This window comes from Epinephelus moara, chromosome 8 (genome assembly GCF_006386435.1).
Source record: "Epinephelus moara isolate mb chromosome 8, YSFRI_EMoa_1.0, whole genome shotgun sequence".
Classification (NCBI taxonomy): domain Eukaryota; kingdom Metazoa; phylum Chordata; class Actinopteri; order Perciformes; family Serranidae; genus Epinephelus; species Epinephelus moara.
Window position 1 is genome coordinate 26,430,640 of NC_065513.1, and position 23,608 is coordinate 26,454,247.

Sequence of the window (23,608 nt, forward strand, 5' to 3'; positions counted from 1 at the left end):
ACTTATGTTGCCAGCTGTTTAGATGTTGATGGCTGTGTTTTGAATAATTTTCAGAGGAAGGTAAATCTATACTACTATACAAGCTGTACACTGACTACTTTAAGTTATATCAAAGTGTCATTTCTATAGTGTTGCCCCATGAAAAGATATAATAAAATATTTCCAGAAATGGGAGAGGTGTACTCACTTACTGTATGTGAGATATTGTATGTACATAGACCAGGCTGTTAACAAAACTCTTCCAAGAGCATGGAGCTTTCATGATACCTGTTCAAAACTCTATTAACGTTGTCCAGTGTGCTTTCCATTATTACATAGCCATTGATTTCCTTTGTTTGAGGTTTGACTGGCAGTGGTATAATGGCACCTGACAGTAGTGCCACCTACTGCTCACCTCAATGAACCAACTCCTGATGTTCACATAACAGTAGTGGAAGGAAAAGCACATAAATTGGCATTTTGTTTTTCTGATTTTCTGAAAATTCAGTTAAAATGTGCATATTGGTGGAAACCCAACTGCTAATGTGGAACCTTGCCAACATACTGGTTTTGCTTGGGTTTCAAGAGTAAAAACAGACTATGATGTGGGGCGATATTGACAAGAAATGCAGATTTAGAACCGTCTCAATAGCAGCTTCTGTCTTGATCGTAGTGGTCGCCATTGTTGTTATCACTCCTCATTAGCTCTCGCACACTGATTGACAACAGCTTGGCAACAGCGTTAGTCCCACTTTTGGCACAAACTGGCTAATCGTTAGTCCCCCTTTGGCACTCGTCGAATTGATGGATTGACAACCGAGAAACTGCTGTTTTATGTCATGATGCCAGATGAATCAGTCAACTCGGTGGAGTGGGTTGATTCAGAGGTCTGGACCCAGGCAAGTGAAAAACCATGAGACATTATAATTTTGTCAATCATTTATACCATGACAGCTTTTCCCTTTGATATCTCTGGTTGCTGTCGACCATTGTGGGCAATGTTGCAAATCAACAAGCAGGTCTGCTTTATGGCTTTTTGGATTGGAATATATGCAGTTCACATAATGTGGTCAAAATTAATAGTAGATCCACTCATTACTAAAAGTGTATGTCATCCAAGAAAGATAATAACAACTAAAGTAATGGTGAAAGTTGTTACATTGAAATTTAAACTTCGCTGATGGATTCATGTCGTCAACTCATGCATTCACTAACATTACAAGTAAACATTCCACCTTAAAAGTTGCTGGCATTCGGCCCAGTGAAATCAGTTTTGTAAGTTATGTTTTCTCAGGCTACAGCTGCTGCAAGAGTCAGCAAAACATCCTGTCATTTTATAATTACAGTTAGCTTAAAACTTTCCATGGTGTGAGCAATAGTGACCGTCCGCTATTGACCAATCAACAGACTGCAGTGTTCACAGCTCCACCTTTTAGCACCAGATCCACTTTTCACAGTGGAAATGGAAAAAAAAGTGTACTGAACTGAACTGAATCCCACCGTACTGCTTGGTGGAAACAGGGCTTATGTGTCTCTAACAGTATTGATATACATTTTCTGCATATCTGTGTCTACATGCACAATATGTATGTATGTATGTATGTATGTATGTATGTATGTTTAATGTCATTTTTGCTTTGAAAAAATGATTCGCTCTTTTTGGCTATTCTTTCAGTGTTAGTTAAAGGGATATTAAATTAAGGATCATGTACAGTAGAGTGTGTTTTAGTCCTTTTAAAAAGTGGTGTTACCAGTTTAGCCTGAAGTCTCTTATAATGTCCAACTTACTTAAGAAATGCTGGACACCTACAGGCATAGGGACACTCTTTTATTGGTTTTCTTCAGGTATCGATTTCCTCGCTTCCTACCCCTCTGTCTTTCCTCCACTTTCCATCCTCAGTCACTGGGCCACAAAAACTGGAGGCCTGGGTATCAGTGTGATGAAGTGTGTGCGGTGTGTGTGTGTGGGTGTGCAGTTGGAGGAGAGCCGCTCGGAGAGACACAGATAGAGAGAAGAATCGGTCACACCTGGGTGCTGGTGAAGTGCTTGCAGTCCATTTCTTCTGACAGACCGACAAGCTGGAGAGAAAGCTCAATAACATGCTCTGTTGCAGACAACACGTGTACAATGCACACTGACATACAGAACATGCATCGATAGTGTCGGTAAATGTAAACAAGAGCAGGATGAGGCAGCGGCTCAGTATACTTTGAATATATGAAAAATCACGAGAAGCAACTGATGTGTCTAATTTTAGAAGTTGTTGGGGTTTCGCAGAATCAGTCAGGCGTTTAATTTTAAGAAAGAAATCATCTACAAAGATGAAGAGATGGATTACCGTGCAGACATCAGAGGCAGCAAATGAATAATGATTACTATAATAAATAAACACGGAGCAGATAAATTAACAAAATAGATGAGTCCCACAGTAATCCCTGTGCCTGACAGCCTGAACTCTTAGATGTGTACATATGTGTTTCTGTGACTGACAAGTACATCCCTCAAATAAATACCTCAGCATGACTGCTTGACAGGTCTTACCTGCTTTCGCGAGATTGATCCCAGAATGATTTATTGTGAGTCAGCGTACGGCTCATGTACAGCAGGGGTTTAGATGTGTGAGTGTGTGAGTGTGTGGGCTGGCGCTGATGGTGGTGATGGTGTGTGAGTGTTGTTTAGTAGGCGGTTATGGTTCAGGATGATAGGTGAAAAACTCCAAATGGCGACATTTTGTATTTGTTTGCACACCTCCTACACACCTCTCCTTCTGTAGCCCAAATCTGTTTTTGTGCTCCATCTGCAGTCATTGTACACAGTGGTTGTTCTTAAAAGCGTTGGCAGGGTATAAGGAAACAATATCCATCTGCACAGCTTCACATTGAACTGTTTTCCAAACATGTATATACTTTTAAACCTTTCATAAAGTAAGCAGAGTGTATTTCTCTCCTGTCAAACTCTTCAAAGTGACTGAAGACATATTTTGCTGCACCAGCACCTCCGGCTCTTTGACTGTCCTTTAACTGTTGCCTACTTCAGAGTGATGTAACACTGGGCTGGGTTAACGCAACGGGCCCTTTAAGTCATTAGCAAAGAGCATTAATGAGCCTGGTGCTTAGAAGCCCCCTGCAGACTTAAGAGTGTGTGATGTAGAGGGGATGAGGGCACTAATTCTCCAAAGTGCCCCAATAAGTAGGGGATTAGCAAAGCCTTCCATTAGCCAAAGCCTTGATGATGCTAAGCTAATGCGCTATAGCTAGACTAGAGCGAGGCGGCTAAAGCGTTAGTTAGCATGACTATTATAATAGGGATGTGGAATCTGAATAATGTAGCTTATGATACATGACAGGCTTATTCAGATCAAATATTCAGAGAAATGCAAACTCACAACCACTGGCACGGAATTCATTCACACTTAATGTAACCATAAATAAATCCACAGGTGTACCTTCCCACACACACACACACACACACACACACACACACACACACACACACACACACACACACACACACACACACACACACACACACACACAGGCATACTTATGCTCAGACATGAAGATGATAGTAGATAGAAGATGAATCCCGGGCTCGTTGGTTTTGAAGAATAATGACCATGACTAAGCAGTATGCTGAGACTTAGTGAAGTTTAATCATATATTGTTACACTTTAATTAATTCCTCAAAATGTGGACTTGCACAATGGGCAGTGAGATTGAAACTGCTTTAGCTTCCACTCATTAATCATCTACATCAATGCGCGAGGAAATGGTTGCCTGAAATAACCCTTTAGCTATTGCTAAAAAGGAAAATCATTCCTAACAATGTATTGCCAATTAATTACAGAATGGGTTTTGTGTTCATATATTTATAGCGTTTGCCTGCAAATTAGATTTATGTCACCGAGCCGCTTAAGACTTGAGTGACAACTGTAACCAATTTACCTTATAAACTGTGGCTGTTTGAGTGGAACGGCTCCAGAATGTCTTTAATCTTGTGCACTAAGCTTTTTTGTTTACAGACTGTTCAAGACAATTAAATGTTTTGAACAGAAGAATGTATTTAGTTTTAGGGTGACTTGTACATCTTTAAAATAATGTATCCAAATTGAATCACTAATGCGTGCACTATGTGATTAAACCACAAAAGCAATTAAGCCCAGACACCTAGTTGTGCGTCATTAATACACACACAAACACACGTATGCTTTGATTCATCGCAATTTGAGAATTCATCCTCACGAACCACTTTGAAATCCAACTCATTAGGTTGTTTTCGTGCAAACCAGTTGACACTGGAGACATTGTCATATTGTATAGCTTTTATGTTGTCTCTTTCTCTCTCTCGCACACACATGCATGCACACATACAATATTATATTCTGCTTTTCTCAGCACTATGAATCTGTCTCCTCAAGCTTTTCTTTCTTGGAAACTTTCTTCCTTTTCTCTTTCTTTGGCTTTATTTTTGCAGTGTCGACAGATTAGTGCGTGTGGCATTACACAGGCTGACTGTGTGTGGTTTAGATTGTGCTTTCATGCCATTGTACATTGCCTTTGCACCATTTGTGTGTGTGTGCATCTGTGTGTTTGTGCTCACTGTACTGTCTTTAAACTTTTTTTTCCCCACCACTTTTTGTTTTACCCAGCAACTCTGTGACACGGTTGTAGTCAGCTAGAAGTGAAATAAGCACCTAAGTCTGGTGCTTAGCACACAGTGAAGGACGTGGCGGAGAGCAGTGAGAGAGCAGGAGTGAGGGATGAAATGAGATGGATGAGGGACGAAGAAAGGGGACAAGGACGTAAGGGCAAAATGTGAGTGGCCGTGTGGGTAAAAGTAATGGAAGAGCAGACTGAGGGAGGCAAAGAAGTGTGCGAAAAATAGAGTAATAAAGAGGTGATGAATCGAGAGATGGCTGGAGCAAGGGACTGGAAGAGGATAGGTTGCTGTTTGTGTTGCCACGAGGGATAACAATAGATGGGGGGGAAAACGGCTGGTGAGTAAAGATGGTGAAAAAAGATTGGTGGGTGGAATAGAAAAGGTACTGAAAAGGGATGTTAGAAAGGAGGTGGGAGAGGGGGGCAGATGACTCCAAATTGAGGACAGTGTACAACATTCAGTGGTGCTGTAAGGCAACTAAAATGAAAATCACTGCAAGACCGCAGCTTTGAAATGATTGGGGCTGAAAGGTAAGCACTCAGAGGGGCTGTTTTGGACAAGAGGGGAGATAACAGGGGAGTGGGTTGAGAGGGTAGGAGGTAGAGGTGTTTTTGACAGCACTAGAGGTCCAGGAAGGATGAAAAGGAAAAGGAGGTGAATTAGGCACAGATAGTGTCTCAGAGCTGAGGAGCGTTTAGACAGTAGAGCACAAACAACTGGGGGATTGTGGACAGTCTCTCCGGCAAGAAGGGCATATTTTACAGCATAGTTTTACAATACAACTATGAATACACTTTTTTATAGAAGCACACTTTAATATTGTTCAACAATGCACTGCTTTATAATGCGGTATTGTTCATGAAGTAGCCTAAAGGTCAATCAATAATTCGGACATTGACACGACTCTGCTCAACTGCAGGCTAAAGGCTTGGCGTAACTTTAATTCAATAGCTGGAATAGTGCTTGCTGTCAGCAGATGGTTGCTGTTGTCAGTATGGAATATTGCAGGGGTGCATGGAAACAAGCTACAGCATCAGTCATTGTGCTCTGATTCTGAGTCTGTAATATTAGATGACAAAAAAGCATGCTCTGGGGCCGCGGTCATCCAATATCATACCACATAAGCCTCATGTGTTTGTCAGTAAAAGCAGCATAATACATGTACTGTCAGACACTTGAGTTTTATTGTAAGGTGACACATCAGCCCCTCTCCTTTATATGTACTTTTATCCTGTCCATGTCTCCATCCATTCACAGAGTGACTCACAGTAGTCTTTTTGACAGCTTGAAATGACAGTGTTTTCAGGCTCTTGGAGGCTCGCCTGTATTCACTGAGCAGTGCAGGAAAAAAAAAAATCTCTTTGTGTTATAGTGGGTTTTTACTTGTAGCCTGCAATATGCCCCTACTCTGCTGCCATATACCTTTACCTGTGCCTCTTTTTCCAGTTTCCCTCCTCTCTGCTTTCATGTCTGTCTGTTTCTAGTTACCACAGAGCAGGTTGTGTTTGACTGTGACATCTTTGGTTTTCGAAATAACTATGCAAAGCATGTGGAAACAAGTAGGAACAGCTCGCTAAAAATGTCCCTGTCTATTTAGTCGGTGCTGCAGTGTGGTGACCTGTAGAATGAGAATTATTTGCTTTGGCGCACTCGTACCACCAATAATTACTATGATCAAAACTGTGACTTGGTGTTGCCCACATTTCTAACAGATATATTTACCACCGGTGATTCCTCACGAAAGCTTGAGTTCCTTTGTGTGCTATGAAAAATAACATGTTCCTCCTTTGTTTTTTCCTCTTTCCTCTTCTCTTTCTTTCTCTGCTGCTTCCCTTTCCTCTCCATCCAGCCTGTGAGCTGATGAACCGTGGTATCCTGGCTCTGGTTAGTTCAATCGGCTGCATGTCTGCGGGCAGCCTTCAGACTCTGGCCGATGCCATGCACATCCCCCACCTCTTTATCCAGCGCTCCCCGGCGGGAACACCTCGCTCCGCCTGCCCACCAACCAGTCGCATCACTGGAACAGATGACTACACCCTAATGGTCCGCCCACCCGTCTATCTCAATGAGGTCATCATGCAAGTGGTGTCTGAGTACAGCTGGCAGAAGTTCATCCTCTTCTATGATTCTGATTTTGGTAAGGAGATATGATTCTGGAAATAGTCAACAAGGCAATCATTAATACCCTCTATCTATCTATCTATCTATCTATCTAGCTATCTAGCTATCTATCTAGCTATCTATCTAGCTATCTATCTGGTCCTACAGCACACAGATTATTGTGTGCAGTACTTTAACCGCAGCCTGGGCACCAATATATAGCCACAATGCGGTAACTATGCAGCCAAACTGCAGACACTGTGTTTTGGCTTGTTTTGAGGTCAGTTTTGTTGTAACTGAAAATTTAAAAAGCTGAAAATGAGCAGCAATTACAATTTTCTATGGCAGGGCTGTTCAATTACAAATTCAAATGGCCCGGATTTTAAAACCAGTAGATGTTGATAGGCCAGACATTTTCAGCAGGCAACCTGTAAGCTTCTTTTTAGCTTTTGGTAAAATTTCTGAACAGGTGCAAATTGTCGTCGTAAAAGTAGTAATGTTTATTGTGTCACATTTGAAAAGAGCTATCAACACACAGGAGCATCGCAGGTGGCATTAACAGTAACTAATAACACTCTCTCTCTATCACACTCTCTATCACACGCACACACACACCAGAAGCACACCTCACTTCCTGACATGTTCCTTTAGGGTCAAGTTTTTAGGAAAATACCAGGGACATAGTTTTATACAGTCTATGGTCGCAACAGTCATGTTTACAACAACAAAGTCACTATATAAACTCAATGATATCTCACTGGAAACAAACTTAACATGTTAATAAAATAAATATTCCTCCTGACATCACAATACTGAGTAACGTTATTATAAGCATGAAGAACAGACATCAGTATCAATCATTCATCCAACATACTGTCCCCCCTCTACTGAGGTCACTCACTGTCCGCAGGTGGGCCGTCCCAGGTACATTTTAAGATAGGCTACGTGACAAACTAAGTTTGCATACAGACAGCTTTCATTTTAGTTTGTTTTTAACAATACGCTATGGATCCTGCTAGTGCGATGCACTTGTGTAAACCAGGATTGTAAACCATAACGGCAGTAAGTGATACACTATGGACAGGGCAGATTGAGTACCAATCTCTAGCTGGGCCACTCGGAGGTCCAGTTGAACAGGCCTCTTCTATGGCATGATATTCATTTTTATATGCAGACTGTGTCATTGGAAATGCATTGCAAGGCAACAGCTTGGGTCCATCTTTACTTCCTGTCAGGTACTTTACTTCAGTTTTATTTTTTTTTACTTATATATTCAGTCAAATCAAACAAACCAACAGTACTGTTATTGGAACTCAACATATCCACAGGCACCTGGAAGCTACACATTCTTATACCCATAATAGTAGTTTAGCAACCACAGCTGTACAACTAAACACCACGTCGTTATAGCTCAGCAAACATAAAAAGCCTGCCCATGACCTCTTTAAGCTTTCAATTTCATTGCTGACCCTAGCTAGCATGTTTATTTTACACAATTTCTAACATAAATTCCTTCCATTTTTCAAAATCCGAAGGTGATGTTCTCTTTCAGGATTTGAGGATTACTCGAGCAGCTGTGACGACCCCTACATTTATCACAACAAGGTCATATTTTAATATATTTGGCAATTCTGTTTGGTCCCCTGTAAGGTTTAGCCTTGGTGATTTAGGTAACGTCATGCCTAACCACTTCTCTATGTGAGCCACAACTATTCCCCAAAATGGACTAACCAGTTTACATTCCCAGATTGCATGTAGAAATGATTAGCCAGTAGACCCATCCTGTACAGCTTAGAAGGAGTAAAGTAAAACCTCTGAATTAATTCATACTGAGTAAATCCCCTCCCCTTGCCTCCTTTATATATTTCCCAGTATTTGATAATATTTTTCAGCCATTCCTAATTGCTTAATTCACTCTCTAGGTCCTTCTCCCAAATGATCCTCAGATTTTTACAAATATCTTTTGGTAACCGGTTAACGGTATCCGTTAACAGGAAGTTATGGGTTCTTGGGGCAAATTTGTTCCTCATGAGGTGAGGCATCGATGTGCAAAGTTTCATGTCTCTACGACATACGGGGCATGAAATATGCCCATTCAAAGTTTGCATTTCAATCGGTTGCTATAGCGCCCCCCTTTGGCCAATTGATGTAATGTTGCTTCATTCACATCCTCCCATGACCCTCTACCACTGTGCCAAATTTCACATGGATTGACCAAGTCAGTGAGGAGAAAAATGTGGAACAGAGACAGAGACACACCCACAGACAGAGTTTTCATCATTATATAGTAAGATTTAATTTCTGGATGTAGGTATACAAATCCAATGTTACAAATCTTTAAACCTACTACTGAACCCAATATTGTCCTTGTACTTTATACTTTTACTTCCCTTTTGACAAAATATGCATTAACCTAACACTCTAATAACCATATTCCGACATAAAGTCCACCTCTACATGAGACTGCATCTACTTACCTTTCTACTTACCTGCAATGCTTGCCTGACCAAAATATTATTTGTCCAAAAATCATCTTAAATTTGGTCAAAAAGCCCTTAAAGGCAGTACATTTAATGTTTGATGCCCGTAGACACTGTGGTTGTAACTCAGTTTTGATCAAATATGAAGTTAGTCCTTTTTGCCTTTGTAGGGCAGTAGTAGGTCTGTGAAACTGCTTTTGCACGAATTTCAAATTTATCTAACTGTATCAATGGTTTCCCAGCATGGTAGATCATTAGCGAGCTAATGGATGTATGGTTAAGTCAGAAACATCTCTCGCTCTCTCTGTCTTTTGCCAAACTAACACAGAAGCAGGCAGACATGGACGTGTGTTTGTATATGCACAGAAACGGACAAAGACATGCATATGTATCTGTATTCATCTTTAAGATGGTGACACATAAGTCTGCCTGTGCGTGTGCATACTGTCTCATTTTACCCTGCTTTTCTGTCTCTCTCTGTCTATTCACCCTCTTTCTTTCCAGTCCATTAACTCTTACATTAGACTAGAAACATCCTATGTCCCTTTTATAAAGTGCCACTCTGTTTTTACAGTCCTTTGGCTCTCTTCTACAGAAATATAATGCTGCTGTTTTCTATGAGTGTATAGATGTATTCTGTGTCATTGGGTTTGTGTATGTGGTCTGTTATGGTGCCCTTTGTGAGCCCTAATGATTGCTTGGCTACAAATAGTTTATATTGTCATATGTTGTTGCACAGCTGTCGCTCTCTTTCGGAGTAGGGTTACAAACATAATCAAACTCACATTAAGTGCATGACCTGTCAGTTTATGCCGTCATACTTTCAACAGCCTGCATAGGTCTGGTTTGCGCTTCCTAACTCCAGACTGCCTGGCTGTTTCTATACTATAAGGTCCCTCTCTTGCGCCCACCTTTGTTCTGGCACTTTTATGTTTAAAGGTAATTTACTCTGAGTCATAGAGTGGAGTACACCCCTGGTACACTGCTCCTTAAGGGCTGAACCTTAAAAGCATGTTCTGTTTTGGATCACACCCCAATGAGTGATGTCAGAGCACATATTTTGCTAGCTCATGGAAAACACCGGCTATGACATCAGTCATTGGTGGGTGGACAAATGTCTAACACACCTTAAAGTTTCAGCTCATGGAGAGCAGTGTAATAGTTTTCTGCCGTGGGTGATTCGGTGTTGATTTAATCCTTATAGCCATAATGGGGCTCCATCTCACTCATTGTCGTCAATTAACACAATTAATGTGTTGTATGCATTGATCTCCAATGGAACCTCTCCAGTGGGATTGTTTTGCGATGCATTCTGCAGGCTCAAACTCAATCTTCCAAGACATTAAAGCTTTTTATTGGTGTATTGAATATGTGCTATGAAAGTATGTTCTAGTGAGCTCTACCAAGCAGTTTATATTAGATTAATATTGAATGGTAGCTAATGTGGCTCTTCTAGAAGTGCTATTCCCACACCCCAGAAGTCAGTGACTTCGTTTACATGCACAAAATGACAATTTCACTGATATTCCTGTTTACATGTAGCCCTGCTTACTCTGATTAACGTGCCCTAATATGTCGTTTATCAAGTCAAACTGTGGAAAAGTGGAACGGCTGGAGCAGCTTGTGCCATTTTGCTTCTATGCATCAAAATAGGATTAGTTTTCCGCCAACCGTACAAATACAGCCTCCCTCTTTTATTCCTCCAACCACCTTCATGAAAAGGTCTGCGTTGCAATATATGTGCATATCCAAAAACCTGTTGATATCCAAGTCTTTCATAATGTTTTAAAGTAGGTGTGTTCGTCCGCCCAGAAATGTCAGCTTTTCTTTTGGGGATGTATCTCTGCCCCAGCCTTGCAAACTGTTGGCTCGTTCCTTTATGTACAACACATCCATGACAATGAACAGAGCTGTGGTAAAATCCCCAGATATGATGCATATTCCGAATGCTTTGTATTAGAGTTGGGCGATCTTGTAGCCTGAGTGTCAGACTGAAGCTCCCAGAACCTTCAGTCTGACATGGCTTCCATTGAAGGCGATTTACAAGGGGGAGGGAATTTGATTTTTCCCTAACCAATCAGTAAAGATCAACGACTCACCCAGAATCTGACATCATTAGTATCCATGCCTCGGGGGTGCCGAAAACAAGCCAGCATTGCCCGTTTAAAATGTCTCCGTCGTCGTGCACGCCCAGCTTCATCGCCGTTAATTCCAGTTTAGCAGCTTCCTTAATTTGGTCCTCCATTAACGCGAGTAGTGGCGAAATACCTCGATAGCATCGTTAATATGGTCTGTAGGATATATAGCGGTCGCCATTGTTGCTATCCTTACCAGTTACCCACCAGCGTACAGCTTGACATCAGCGTGGCGCTGATTGGCTAATCGCTAGACCCCCGGCGTTCATTGGTCCGTCCATCGTTTGGACGCGACGCCGCTGAAACGTTCACTTATAGCCTCTCTTTGGCGTTTGAGCAGCTTTATAAAACTCTTGAACATGTAATGGCTCCTTAATTAGCAAGTTGACTTTACATAGACGGCATATCTTTTCAATTTCTCCTGACATTGTGTTGTTTGGTTTGTTCACCACTCCGCGACATGCGCGTTAAGGCCCGAACATACTCGGGCGGAACATATGCGGAACGGATTCCGCGGAGGTCCACGCGGACTCAAAGCGGACGTCCACAAGCCCTGTGCGCGCAAAGCTCAGATTTTACGACCGTGCGGACTCCGCTCCGCGTACCAGTGACTGCTCGGCATGTATTTTTCACATCGCGGGGATTTTTCACGGACAGTTTTACAGGAAACTACAACGCGGAAGTACGCTCGACTATGAAAGAATGACTGCGGACATTCCTCAAGGAGTCCACTCCGCTTATAGTGCGCCTGAGTATGCTTGTGTCAAGCGGGCGGAGGCGTTGATCTCCCCCACCCTCCGCTCTCTCACTAAGCAGCCTCCCTCTGTCTCCTCTCACTCAGCCTCGTTCAGCCTCGATCTCGTCAGCATGCTCCACACACGCGCTGTCTCCCCCCCACACCTCGCGATCGGATCGCCCATCGGCACAACCCTACTTTGTATCCGTATCGAATTTAGAATATTGACATATTTGTAATAATAGTGGAATATTAGTGTGAATGTAAATGCAGTTAATGTAGTAAACACCATGATTAAATCAACCCTGAGCAACTCTTGGAAAGAGTTACCTAAATTCTCATCTGCTCTGTAAATTAATTGGTAGATTACAGGTATCCAATAACACAGATGAATTGAGCTAAAGACTACAGTCTTGCTTTCTGTTTATGCTACAGTGTTGGCATACCATCTATTAACATTACCTTGACATATAAAGTACTCTGCAATAACACCAATTGTCAAACTGACCCATGATGAATAATGTGATGAGAACCTAAGCCCTTGATGGGTAACAATGTTGTATGTTCATATCATGCATTAAGACATCTCATCAATACAGCCCTGTTTCCACTGAGCAGTACTGTACTGTACGGTTCAGTTCGGTACACTTTTTTTCCCGTTTCCACTGTGAAAAGTTGTGGATGGTACCGATAGAACCGTTCTGCACCTTCCCCATTTTTGGTCCCCCCTCTGTTGGGGTACCTAGCACACTGATCTGGTGCTACATACTGTGGAGAGTTTTATCAGTAAACTGTAACTACAAATTGAAAGGATGTTTTGCTGCCTCTTGCAGCAGCTGTAGACTGAGGAAAAACACTGAATCCACTAGGCCAACTGCTGGCAGCTTTTAAGGTGGAATTTTAACTTGTAATGTTACTCAGAGCATGAGTTGACGATGTGAAGCATGGCACTCACTCTGAGAAAGGACAAAAGTGTTGCGGAGCGTCGTTTCTGTGGGCTTTGGCAACTGCCCACATGAAAGAGTACTGTTTGCAGTGGAAACACTTAATGGACCTAGGGTCAAGGTACCATGTCTGAAGGGTTACTTTTGGTTCCAAAGGTACCATACTTGAAGTGTTTGGTCGAAATGGGGCTAAAGTGAGTTCTTTGTGACAGGACAAGGCTGGCTGTTGAGTCTGGATCCAACAGAATCTCTTCTTAATCATGTGCTAATCTATGAGCACATATTTGCTTGTATATACAACTTATGTGTGCTTGACAGTTGGTAAAAGCTATCTGCAGGATTTTGTCGATTTAGGCCTTTTCCCATAGACTCAAATCTGAATCAACTGATGTGGTTCTTGGTTATTTTTTGTCTGCACTACTGTAAAAGCCTCCATTACACACCATGAATTCAACTTTTTAGAGTTCTGTGCAAATTACCAACAAATGTTTTCATGCCTGTTGGGAAGAGGCTTTTACTCTGACCTTAATGTAACCCCATCACGGCTTAAAGTAGGAACACCATTTTCCCCTAGCTAGACAACCTTCAATCAACTGGTTTAAATCCAAAATTTGTCCCCAAATGAAGTATAGTTCACACAAAATATCTACACAATAGACCCTATACACACACATGGGCATGCACGCAAATACACACATGTTCGTAGCCCACTTAAATCCCTCTATCCCCTCTGTGCTCTGTGACCACTGATTCAGCACATGGATCCTCTGGGTTTTGGCAGTGCTGTTCTCTCAGCCACAGAAGGCCCTTTAAAGATATCACCATTGTTCCCTAATGGCCTCACCCCCTGCTCAAGGAGAGAAGGGAAAAAGAAAGAGCGCAAAAGAGAGCAAGCAAGAAAGCAGGGTAGAGAGAGAGGGAGAGACAGAGATGGCCTTTTAAGATGATAGCAATGTTCCCAAAAGGCCTCGCCTCTGTACAAGGAGAGTTCTTTAGAGAACAGACAGTCGAGTGTGTCCTCTCAAATGAAGCTACGGTGCAACTGTCCCAATCCCTATTTTCAGCTCTACTGGTGCGCTCCGGACACTGAGAACACATGTTTTCTCTCTATTATCTCTCTCTACCTCCTCTCATAGTTTATCTCTCACCCTCTCCCTCCATCTTCCTTTCTTTTCTTCCTCTCACTTTGTTTTCTCTTTACTTCTTTCAGTGTGTCCTCAGGTGTCTTGTGTTCACGCTGTCAAACCTGGTATATATTAAAACTGTGAGTGACAAGTTACTGTTACCTACTGAGTGACCTTGCCTATAATCCAGTCAGAACCACAACAGTGCTGGCCTAGTTCAGCTAATGTGGGAAGTACCACTTAGTGGTAATAGCACTGTTGACATTAAGATGATTTGTTTTGTTTTGCTTTTAGCCAATGACAAGAGGAGCCTGAGGCACAATTGTAAAAGGTTATAGCCAAACGAAAGAGCAGTTTTAAAAGTGTGATGCTTGTTAGGTTGCTTTTCTCTTATAAGGAGAGAACAATAAAAGTGCTGATATTTTGGAGAAATACGCTCGGTTTGATACAAGTGAAAGTGAGTGACAATGATAAAAGGCCTTAAATGTTATCAGAAGTGAACTTTTGACCCTAAGTTGAAGTTCCGCATATAACTCTGAGAAGTGTTATCTCCACAGAAACAGTTCTGTGTGTCTAGATTGGTTATTATGAACACGTCGGTTAAATGCATAAGCATAGGATACAGAGAAAGAAGCAAAGAGGAGCTACTCTGAAAAGCTGAAAAACAGGTTTTCAGCCAACGTCCCTGCGTTGGCGTGGAGGACGCCACAGGACATCGCCAGCTACAGGAGATCATCCCCTCACGCTGTGGAGACCCATCAACTGGCCGCCGACCTGAATGAGTTACACTGCAGGTTTGATAAGCCATCATTCACACCCCTCTCCAGCTCTGACTCAGACTTCACACAACCAACGGCACCCCCTGCTGCCACCCCCTCACCCCTCCCCACCGGCCCCCCGCCTGCGCTCAGAATCTGTGAAGATGATGTGTGTCAGCTGTTTCACAGACAGAAGACAAGAAAGGTACCTGGCCTGGATGGCGAATCACTCTCCTGTCTGAAAGTCTGTGCTGACCAGCTGGCCTCTGTCTTCACACAGATCTTCAACAGATCACTGGAGCTTTGTGAAGTCCCCTCCTGCTTCAAACGCTCCACAATCATCCTGGTCCCTGAGAAACCCTCAATCACAGGATTAAATGACTTCAGGCCTGTCGCCCTCTATGGTCATGAAATACTTTGAAAGGCTGGTATTGACCCACCTGAAGGACACCAGAAGCCCCCTGCTGATGCTCCTGCAGTTTGCATACAGAGAAAACAGGTCAGTGGATGATGCAGTCAACATGGGACTGCATGACATCCTGCAACACCTCGACTCCCTAGGGACATACACAAGGATCCTGGTTGTGGACTTCAGCTGGGCATTCAACACAAACCCAGAAATTCTCTATTCTGTACTCAGCCAGCTCACAGTGCCAAGTTCACACCTGTCAGTGGGTCACAAACTACTGGACAGACCAGATGCAGCAAGTGAGGCTGAAGAAAATTCAGCACCCACACCATCAGCACTGGCACCCCTCAAGGATGTGCGCTCTCCCCACTGCTCTTTTCCCTTTACGCCAATGACTGCACCTCTTCTGTTACACTCCTGATGATTGCAACAGCACACCGGTCATTGGCCTCGTGTAGGACAGCGACAAGTCTGCAAACAGATGGGAGGTTGAATAGCTGGCTCTCTGGTGTGGTCAGAACCACCAGGATATGAACGCTCTCAAAATTGTGCTGATAGCATTGAACTAAATGACACCACCACCACTGTTCCCCATCGTCGTACTGTGTCTGCTGTGGATTCCTTCAAGTTTCTGGGATCTACCATCTCCCATGAACTACAGTGGACACCCAACATAGACACCATCATTGCTGCCAGCCTGCCCTCCATCCAGGACGTATACACCTCTAGATTCACTGCACACCCTGCACAAAACCTGTTCACTTTTCCCCTCTGGTAGGCGCTACAGAATGATGTATGCTAAAACAACCAGACAAAAAACACATTTCTTTCCACAGGCCATAACTATGATGAATACTGAAGTCCATAGTGTCGGGAACTATCTCTTTGCACTACCCCTGTAACAACAGGCACCCACTTTACCAGTCTATTAGATATGTTTATAGTGTTAAATACTCACTGTAAAATCTGTCAATCATAATCTTAGCATGTTACGGTGTGTTTACTGTCATATCCACCTACCTCATATTGTGTAAGCAACATGTTTCATTTATCATTGTATATTTATACAGCACAATAGACTGACAACTGCTAACCTGTTACTAACCCGTTAATTTAAAAAAAAAGACGTGACAAACAAGAGGCCTCCGTATTTAGTGCGGCACTTCTTTGACTCAGAGAGCTTTAGCATCACATTTCCAAGTGCTATCCATTAAGCGGTGGTGAAATTTCAACATTTTGCGATGGAAATGTCTTCCCTTTAAATTTACTTTTTGTAAACTTTGCTGGCAAACAGCTGGACAGCCGTTTGCAACATAGTGCTCACTGCCCAACCTCTGGTCTCCACTGGTTCCATTGCCGCTCTGAACTGCGTACCACCCAGGTCAGGTGGGAGCTAATGTTAGGTTGCTAGGCAACGTCGCTCATTCAACACACATTGCTGCGGAAAAATCACGCTCACCCTTCAGTCTTCCCCAGGTTGACCCGTTGAATAAGCCGCTTCATTTTTAGCCGGGAAACCCTTTCAGCATTGTTTACTATGTTAGCACCACTAGCTGTGCTTACACTGCTAACAGTGGTAATACAGCCAACAATGCTAAAGGGTATTTTACAACTCAAACATGAGCCACTTACTCACCAGGGCGACCTGGTGGGAGGCCAGAGGGTGAGCGCAATGTTTCCACATCAACACTGTTAGCTTAGGATGGCATCACTACCCAGCCAACATTTGTATGTGGGGCCCTATGGGATATTAAATGGGCTGAAAAATCAGCCCTATATGGGATTGTCCACAGGTACCATATTGACCCTGTGCCAATTGCCTACATGGGTGGGTTTATCCAAGTGGGCTCCACATGGGTTATGCTGTGGCTACCTGGGTAGCAACTGTGTATAGGCCAAAAATGGGCACATTATCTGGGGCTCACTCAGGTAAACCCACCCTTGTGGGCAATTGGCATAGGGTCAATATGGAACCCATGAACAGTCCCATATAGGGCCTATTTTTTAAGCCCATTTACTACCCACATGGGCCCTGCATATAAATGTTGGCTGGGATCCAGGTGGTGTGCAGGGCACTAACTGCACTACCTGCATGCATATGTATAAGCATGTATATTTGTTTATGGGGTCTGTAGTTACAATATCTTAGCAGAAATTTAAAAATTGAATATGAAATCAATATCTTAAACTGGTGGCCACCTTGAGCCATTATTCCAGGCGCAGTTTGTCATAATGCAGTCAATATATGATTCAGTGTCTTGGGTCTGTGCCATGTGCTGAAAGTGTGGGTTTGAGTTCCTCCAGCCGTAACCTTTTTCCATGGTTATTAAACATGTCTCTGTCACCTTGTATAGTGCTGCCTAATGAAGCATGTTAATAGTTTTAAAACAAAAATTCATACCTTGAAATGATACCTCCCTCTTATCTTTAAACTCCCCCTAACAATTTGCTCATTAGTAAGTAATAAGCCAGATGAAAACAGATGAGAAAACTCCTCATTTTGCCTTTTTTTGACTCCCCATCACACAGTGAAAAGAGTGAAAATGTCAACCACTGATCTTATGGATTCATACAAAGAAGAAGAGTGCATACTGTATTGTGCCTGCCGATGTTACAGCAAATGTGTCACCTCACCTTGTTGCATCTGCCCCTTTGTAGAGGCGTAAAAGAAAAGTACTTGACAGGGCAGATACGAGTGAGACATTTAATGAGCAGAGAAAAGGGTAATAACAAAAGGAAGAGAAAAAGGGAGAAAGAAGGAAATGGCACTGAATACAGAAATGACTCTTGCATGGGCCAAACGTGTCTAATGTGCTGTTGTTAAAGAAGAGGTGAATGTGAAATCTGATTTTTATCTTAAATGGATCACGCGCAGACCTTTAAAGTGTAAAGACACTGATGACAAAAAGTCTGTGAAATTGGAAATGTCAAGGTTTCACTTTGGAAAGACTCATTGTAGGTAAAATCCAAGCTTGCATTTGATCTCTTGGGGGGCTTCATATGAAGAAAAAAAAAAAAAAAAACATCAAGCAGAGAACAGGAGGATGCTTGGGGGAGGATACTTCTGAGATTTTTTTCTTTTTCAAATGCCTAGACTTCCACTGAATGAAGAGATACTGAATATGACAAGTATAAAAGTGACTTTACGTATTGATCACTTACCCTTACTACTTGAAAAATGTACAAATTCACCTTTTTAACATGCTGGGAAATGTCTCTGATAGGTGAGACATGTGGTAGTCATATACCTAGCATCCTTTCTTTTGCTTTAAGCATTAACAATATCCATTGTATGTCAAATGTTTCAAAATGTTTAGGTACAAACACAAAATGAGCAATCCTATTTTTGATGATAGACTATCCATCCATCCATCCATCCATCCATCTATCCATTTTCATCTGCTTATCTGGGGCCAGGTCGGAGGGGCAACAGGCGAAGCAAATCACTCCAGACGTCCCTCTCCCCAGCAACGCTTTCCAGCTCCTCCTCAACTGACACAAAGGAGCAGCGGCTCTCCTCCGTGCTCCCTCTGGATGTCTGAGCTCCTTACCCTGTCTCTAAGGCTGAGACCAGCCACCCCACGGAGGAAACTCATTTCAGCCACTTGTATCCATGATCTCAGTCTTTCAGTCACTACCCAGAGCTCATGACCATAGGTGAAGGTTGGGATGTAGATGGACCAGTAAATCGAAAGCTTCACCCTCTGGCACAGCTCCCTCTTTACCATGATGGTCTGGCGCAGCGCCCGCTTCACTGCAGAAGCCGCACCAAATTGCTGATCCATCTCATGCTCTATTCTACCCTCACTATTGAACAAGACCCCAACATACTTAAACTCCCTCGCCTTAGGCAGTAACTCTCGCCCAACACGTGGGGGGAATCCACTGGTTTTATATTTTAAATATAAATAATAATATTAAGCTGTTGCCCTGTGGGCCCACCATCCGCAGGGACAGGAATCAAGGTTTGGTGCATTGTGTGCCAGGCAGCAGGCAGGGACGGGGCTCCGGGCATGCTGATTCCTTGCATCACAGACTGGCTAGACTATGCATCAATTGTTTATGTTTAAAGATATAGAAAACATACTTTGTTCTCGAATTTGTTTGCCCAGAAACAATACTTACTTTGACTTATTATGCCACACAGCTCATAGTATTGGAAGGACTTAATTTAAAGCAATAAAGGACAAAGAAAGGAGGGTTAATGAGCCAGACCCCTTCAAACCCATCGGCCTTTTACATGGATGTTTGTTTGAGCCTTGCTTAGAAGTGAAGAGTTGTCAAAGTTGAATCATATATGAACTGCAAGAGACAAAATGGAGAGAGAAGGAGGCAAAACAGGAGAGAGGAGAGCATTAGAAATTGACAAGCATGAAGCCGTTTATAGAGACAGGGGAAAGAGAACAAGGAGTGATGAGAGATGGATACATAGATGCATAGATGGATATCTTTTTTTAACGGTAGTGAAGCCCAGAGACGCCGCAGGGGGGGAAACTGGTGGGAGGTGAAAGAGGAGGTGAAAAATACATAAAAGCTGTGCCAAGAGAGACGTGGGAAACTTGATGATAAAGGCAGATTCAGACGAACGGAGGCAAACAGGTACACTCATGAGCCAAACACCAAAGGTCTACAAGCTTTATTCAGGGAGGTCATGTCTTACTTTGTCTCCTCCAGAGTAAAATCGTTCAGAGAGCAAGAGAGAAAAAGAGATAAGAGAGATTGTGAATATATAAGGGAAAACAGAAACGGCAAAGCAGGGAGGGGATAGGGACAGAGATCTAAAGGCATAGCAGATTTGGCAGGGCAGAGTAAAAGGCAGTCAGGAAAGCAGATAAACAGAAAAACATCTAAAAAAAAAAGGGTGTAAAACCTTTTACAAAGGGGTGTGACTCCAGAGTAGTGGTTTACATCCTTAGAGGACACTGGAGGTGAAATGTCTTTAGCAATGAAAAGTTGAGAGAGAGATAGAAGGAGACGAACTAAAGCAGAGGGAGAGATGACGATCTAACAGCATTAAGAATATGGAGGTATGGCAGACTGCTTCGAAGAGATTTTTATAGAGCCAGACCTAAGAAGCTAAAAGTTTTTCTGGATAGCCAGATTCTTCTCAAGTTTGGGTTTTGTGTGAACCTCAGAATTAGCAGTCAGGACAGAGAGAGGGCAGCCACCCCTCAATGAAAGGGATGAAGGAAAAAAAATTATGTCTTACTTTAGGCCACTGTATTTTCACCAGCATTGTGATAGACCATGCTGAAGTCATTTGAAAACTCACCCTCCCATTTGCCTTTTTTTTGGTCACTTTAACCTCACTATCATGTTTCACAGCACTGTGTGGAAAACAGTGTGTCATCTTATCTGCTGGATGTTGCTGCTTCTTGTCTCAGATCCTTTTCCATTGGCATCTTTGGCCGCGCTGAGTCAAACCATGCCACACTGATTTGCGTTTCCATCAGTTTAAACAAGCTGAGTTGTCCCCATGATGGATCATCTACAGAGTCGGGCCAAAAGTGTGCCCGACTTCCTCCAACTGAGTAGCAGTGGTGTCTCGCAGACCATAGCCAATTATTGTGAAGAATTTATAGGAAATGAATTGTGTAGCACCATTCAGCAGAACGGCTTTTCTTCAATAGGAAACAAGTCTACTAATACTGCAGGCAGGAAGAGTACAAGCAGAAATGTCCACAGTGCGATGTTGGATGAAGACCTGCAGATAAATGGCCCTTAATGCACTTCTGCAAACAGCTCACCTCCAACAGGTTAACAACTTCTGATGATTTCTGCGGAGCACGGCCCACATCCTTAGGGCACCCATGTTAATCAGTTGGGCTGTACACACAGGTTGCAAGCCACGAGCGAATCTATCAGAAAAAAAACCTCATTGAGAATCTATTAGGAATAATATAAGGGACATATATAATATAGATGATCTGATTGTGATAAAATATTCACCCCATGCTTCCACAAATCAGTCAGTTGTGTCTAAACGGAGAGCAAGAGAGATGAACAGACATACACACACACAGACCCATACATCCAGACACACACACTCACACACACACACAAGCTAACACAGACAGAGCTCAATGTGTGATTAGAAAAGAGCAGAGGAGCAGAGATGCTTGCTGACCAGCGTGGAGAAATGCACTTCTGGTGTGAACAGCCAGGTGACTGCCTGCTGGCGGCTGCGCGACTATTGACATATTGGGGCGCTTCTGCGTCCAGTGTGAACATTGCGTAAGCTAGTTTATAACGTCATTGACTCAAGACAAGCATCTCATCAGTTACAAACTCACCTTCAAGCAGGTAGCCGCGTAGTAATGGAGATGCAAATCCCTGCCATGTTGGGCTGATTCACAGAGTCAAACCGAGTCAAGCCAAGCCAAGCAAGCACATTCTTATGGAAGAGTGTAAACATCTCCAAGCCAGCTGTTCTTTGCCAGTATTTTTTTAAGTTGTTTTGTCAGAGGGGAATTTCATGCTTTTTAGATGAACTTTGGCAAAACATCTAGAATGGCTGTTGATTGTCTCTGTCAGCAACAACAGAGCCAGGGCACAACACATCCAGTGGTCACTGAGGGTCAGAATCCCAGGACACTTGTTTTGGAAAAAAAATGTGCTTGCGTCTAAAATCCTTTCGACCAACTGAGTGATAACCATCAAGTAGAATGTGCAGATTAGACAATGTCACAGCAGCTCAGGGCGCAGGTAGCTCAAGATCAAAACAGGTCATAAAAGTAAGATTCAAAGGAGAAAGAACGGAGCTGAGGAAAGTGGAGAGAAGTTCAGTCACTTAAGGTATGTGAAAGTCAGAGAAGAGGGTGTGTGTGTGGGGGGGGTGACTAAAAGCCGGAGATTTGGGGAGATAGGGAAGGTGATGCACACCTAAAAGGTGCCAAGCCTTTTATAGAGTGTTGTTGTTGTTTTTTTTGTTGTTGTTTTTTTTACAAGTGTTGGTTAAGCTCTCTGTGGGGACTCTGGGAATGTGAAGCCAGGGGCTTTAAGTGAAAAGAGAGTGAAAGAGAGGAAGAGAAGGAGGGAAATAAAGCAAACGAGTGTTGGACGGAGATAGGCACTTAGATCTAAAGGAATAGACAATTTAGAGAGCAATCGTCAGGAAGACTACCGATGCTTCGGGGCCTAAAGCATTTTATTTCCTATACGGAGGTAAACTTCCCAAGTTTAGGTTCAGATCCCTAGAGCTGGGTACTTGAACATTTTCAGCTACAACTTCAGCTGATGATTTTATTCTCCGCGCCTGGGCGTATGAGAAACAGGCTTGCATTCCATTTGAGGCTCAATCCATATTTTAAGAACCACTGCCTTTGAGCCATACAACAGTGAAATGCCTGGGGCAGGGATAAGGATAGCCAGAGGTAAAGGCTGGGGGGAAAGACAAAGCAAAGAGATAAGGATGTTGGTCTAATAGCAGAACAGGGTGCAGATAGCATGAGAGGCAGTTGTACAAAAACACATCTCTGTTGTAAATATTTCTTTTTTCCTCTTGTCCGTAATGCCCCCTCTGGAAATGAGGTTTCCTTTAAAAAAAAAAATCCACTTTTATTCAGTGTTGCAAAATTAACACATATTAAGTTTAAGTGGGTGACTATTTTGTGTGGACACTGTTTGATAAATTTGTGTCACTGAAAAAACTAACAAGGGAGGCAACTCAAATATTAGCTTTAGCCTACATATAGCTGAAAGGTATTACTCCATTCCAGAATGTTAGCAAAACTGAAACAATACCTTACACATGGAGAAAAAAAATAGTTATAAAACCCTTCAATGTACTCCCATCGATTGAAATTGCTTTTTACTCTGCTACCCACTTTGGCCTCGACCCAAGTCGTCATGTAAAACATCACTTTGGCATTAAATGGATAGAAAAGTCGAGCAAGGTCACACTTACCTTACCCTACTCCTCCTTCAGCTTGCCTTGCCACTTGAGCAAAACTAATTTATGTCAGCACGGATTCCACGGCAGCACAAAAGTCACATTATAATATGAACAATGGGTGATCAAGCTTCTCTTCCTGCTGGAGAGCAAGCACCAGTGAAAACTTGGAAGCTCTGGGAGTCATGCTGTTAGGATGGATGGATGGATGGATGGATGGATGGATGGATGGATGGATGGATGGAAGGAAGGAAGGAAGGAAGGAAGGAAGGAAGGAAGGAAGGAAGGAAGGACCCTGCCACTTTCTAAAGTTGCTACCAGTTATGCTTAGCTATTCCCCAGTAGCGTTCTAACAAAAGTTACACGCTCAGGCTTAACATGCCTCGGGCTGG

At 42.8% G+C, this 23,608-nt stretch overlaps 1 protein-coding gene across 1 annotated transcript in view; it reads left to right on the forward strand.

Annotated features, from left to right (window-relative positions):
• grid2 (glutamate receptor, ionotropic, delta 2) overlaps window positions 1-23,608 on the forward strand; it is a 703,051-nt gene that overhangs the window by 396,332 nt on the left and 283,111 nt on the right. The window contains exon 3 of the mRNA XM_050052029.1: window positions 6,489-6,776. Coding sequence (XP_049907986.1) covers window positions 6,489-6,776 — 288 coding nt within the window. The remainder of the gene's footprint in view (window positions 1-6,488; window positions 6,777-23,608) is intronic.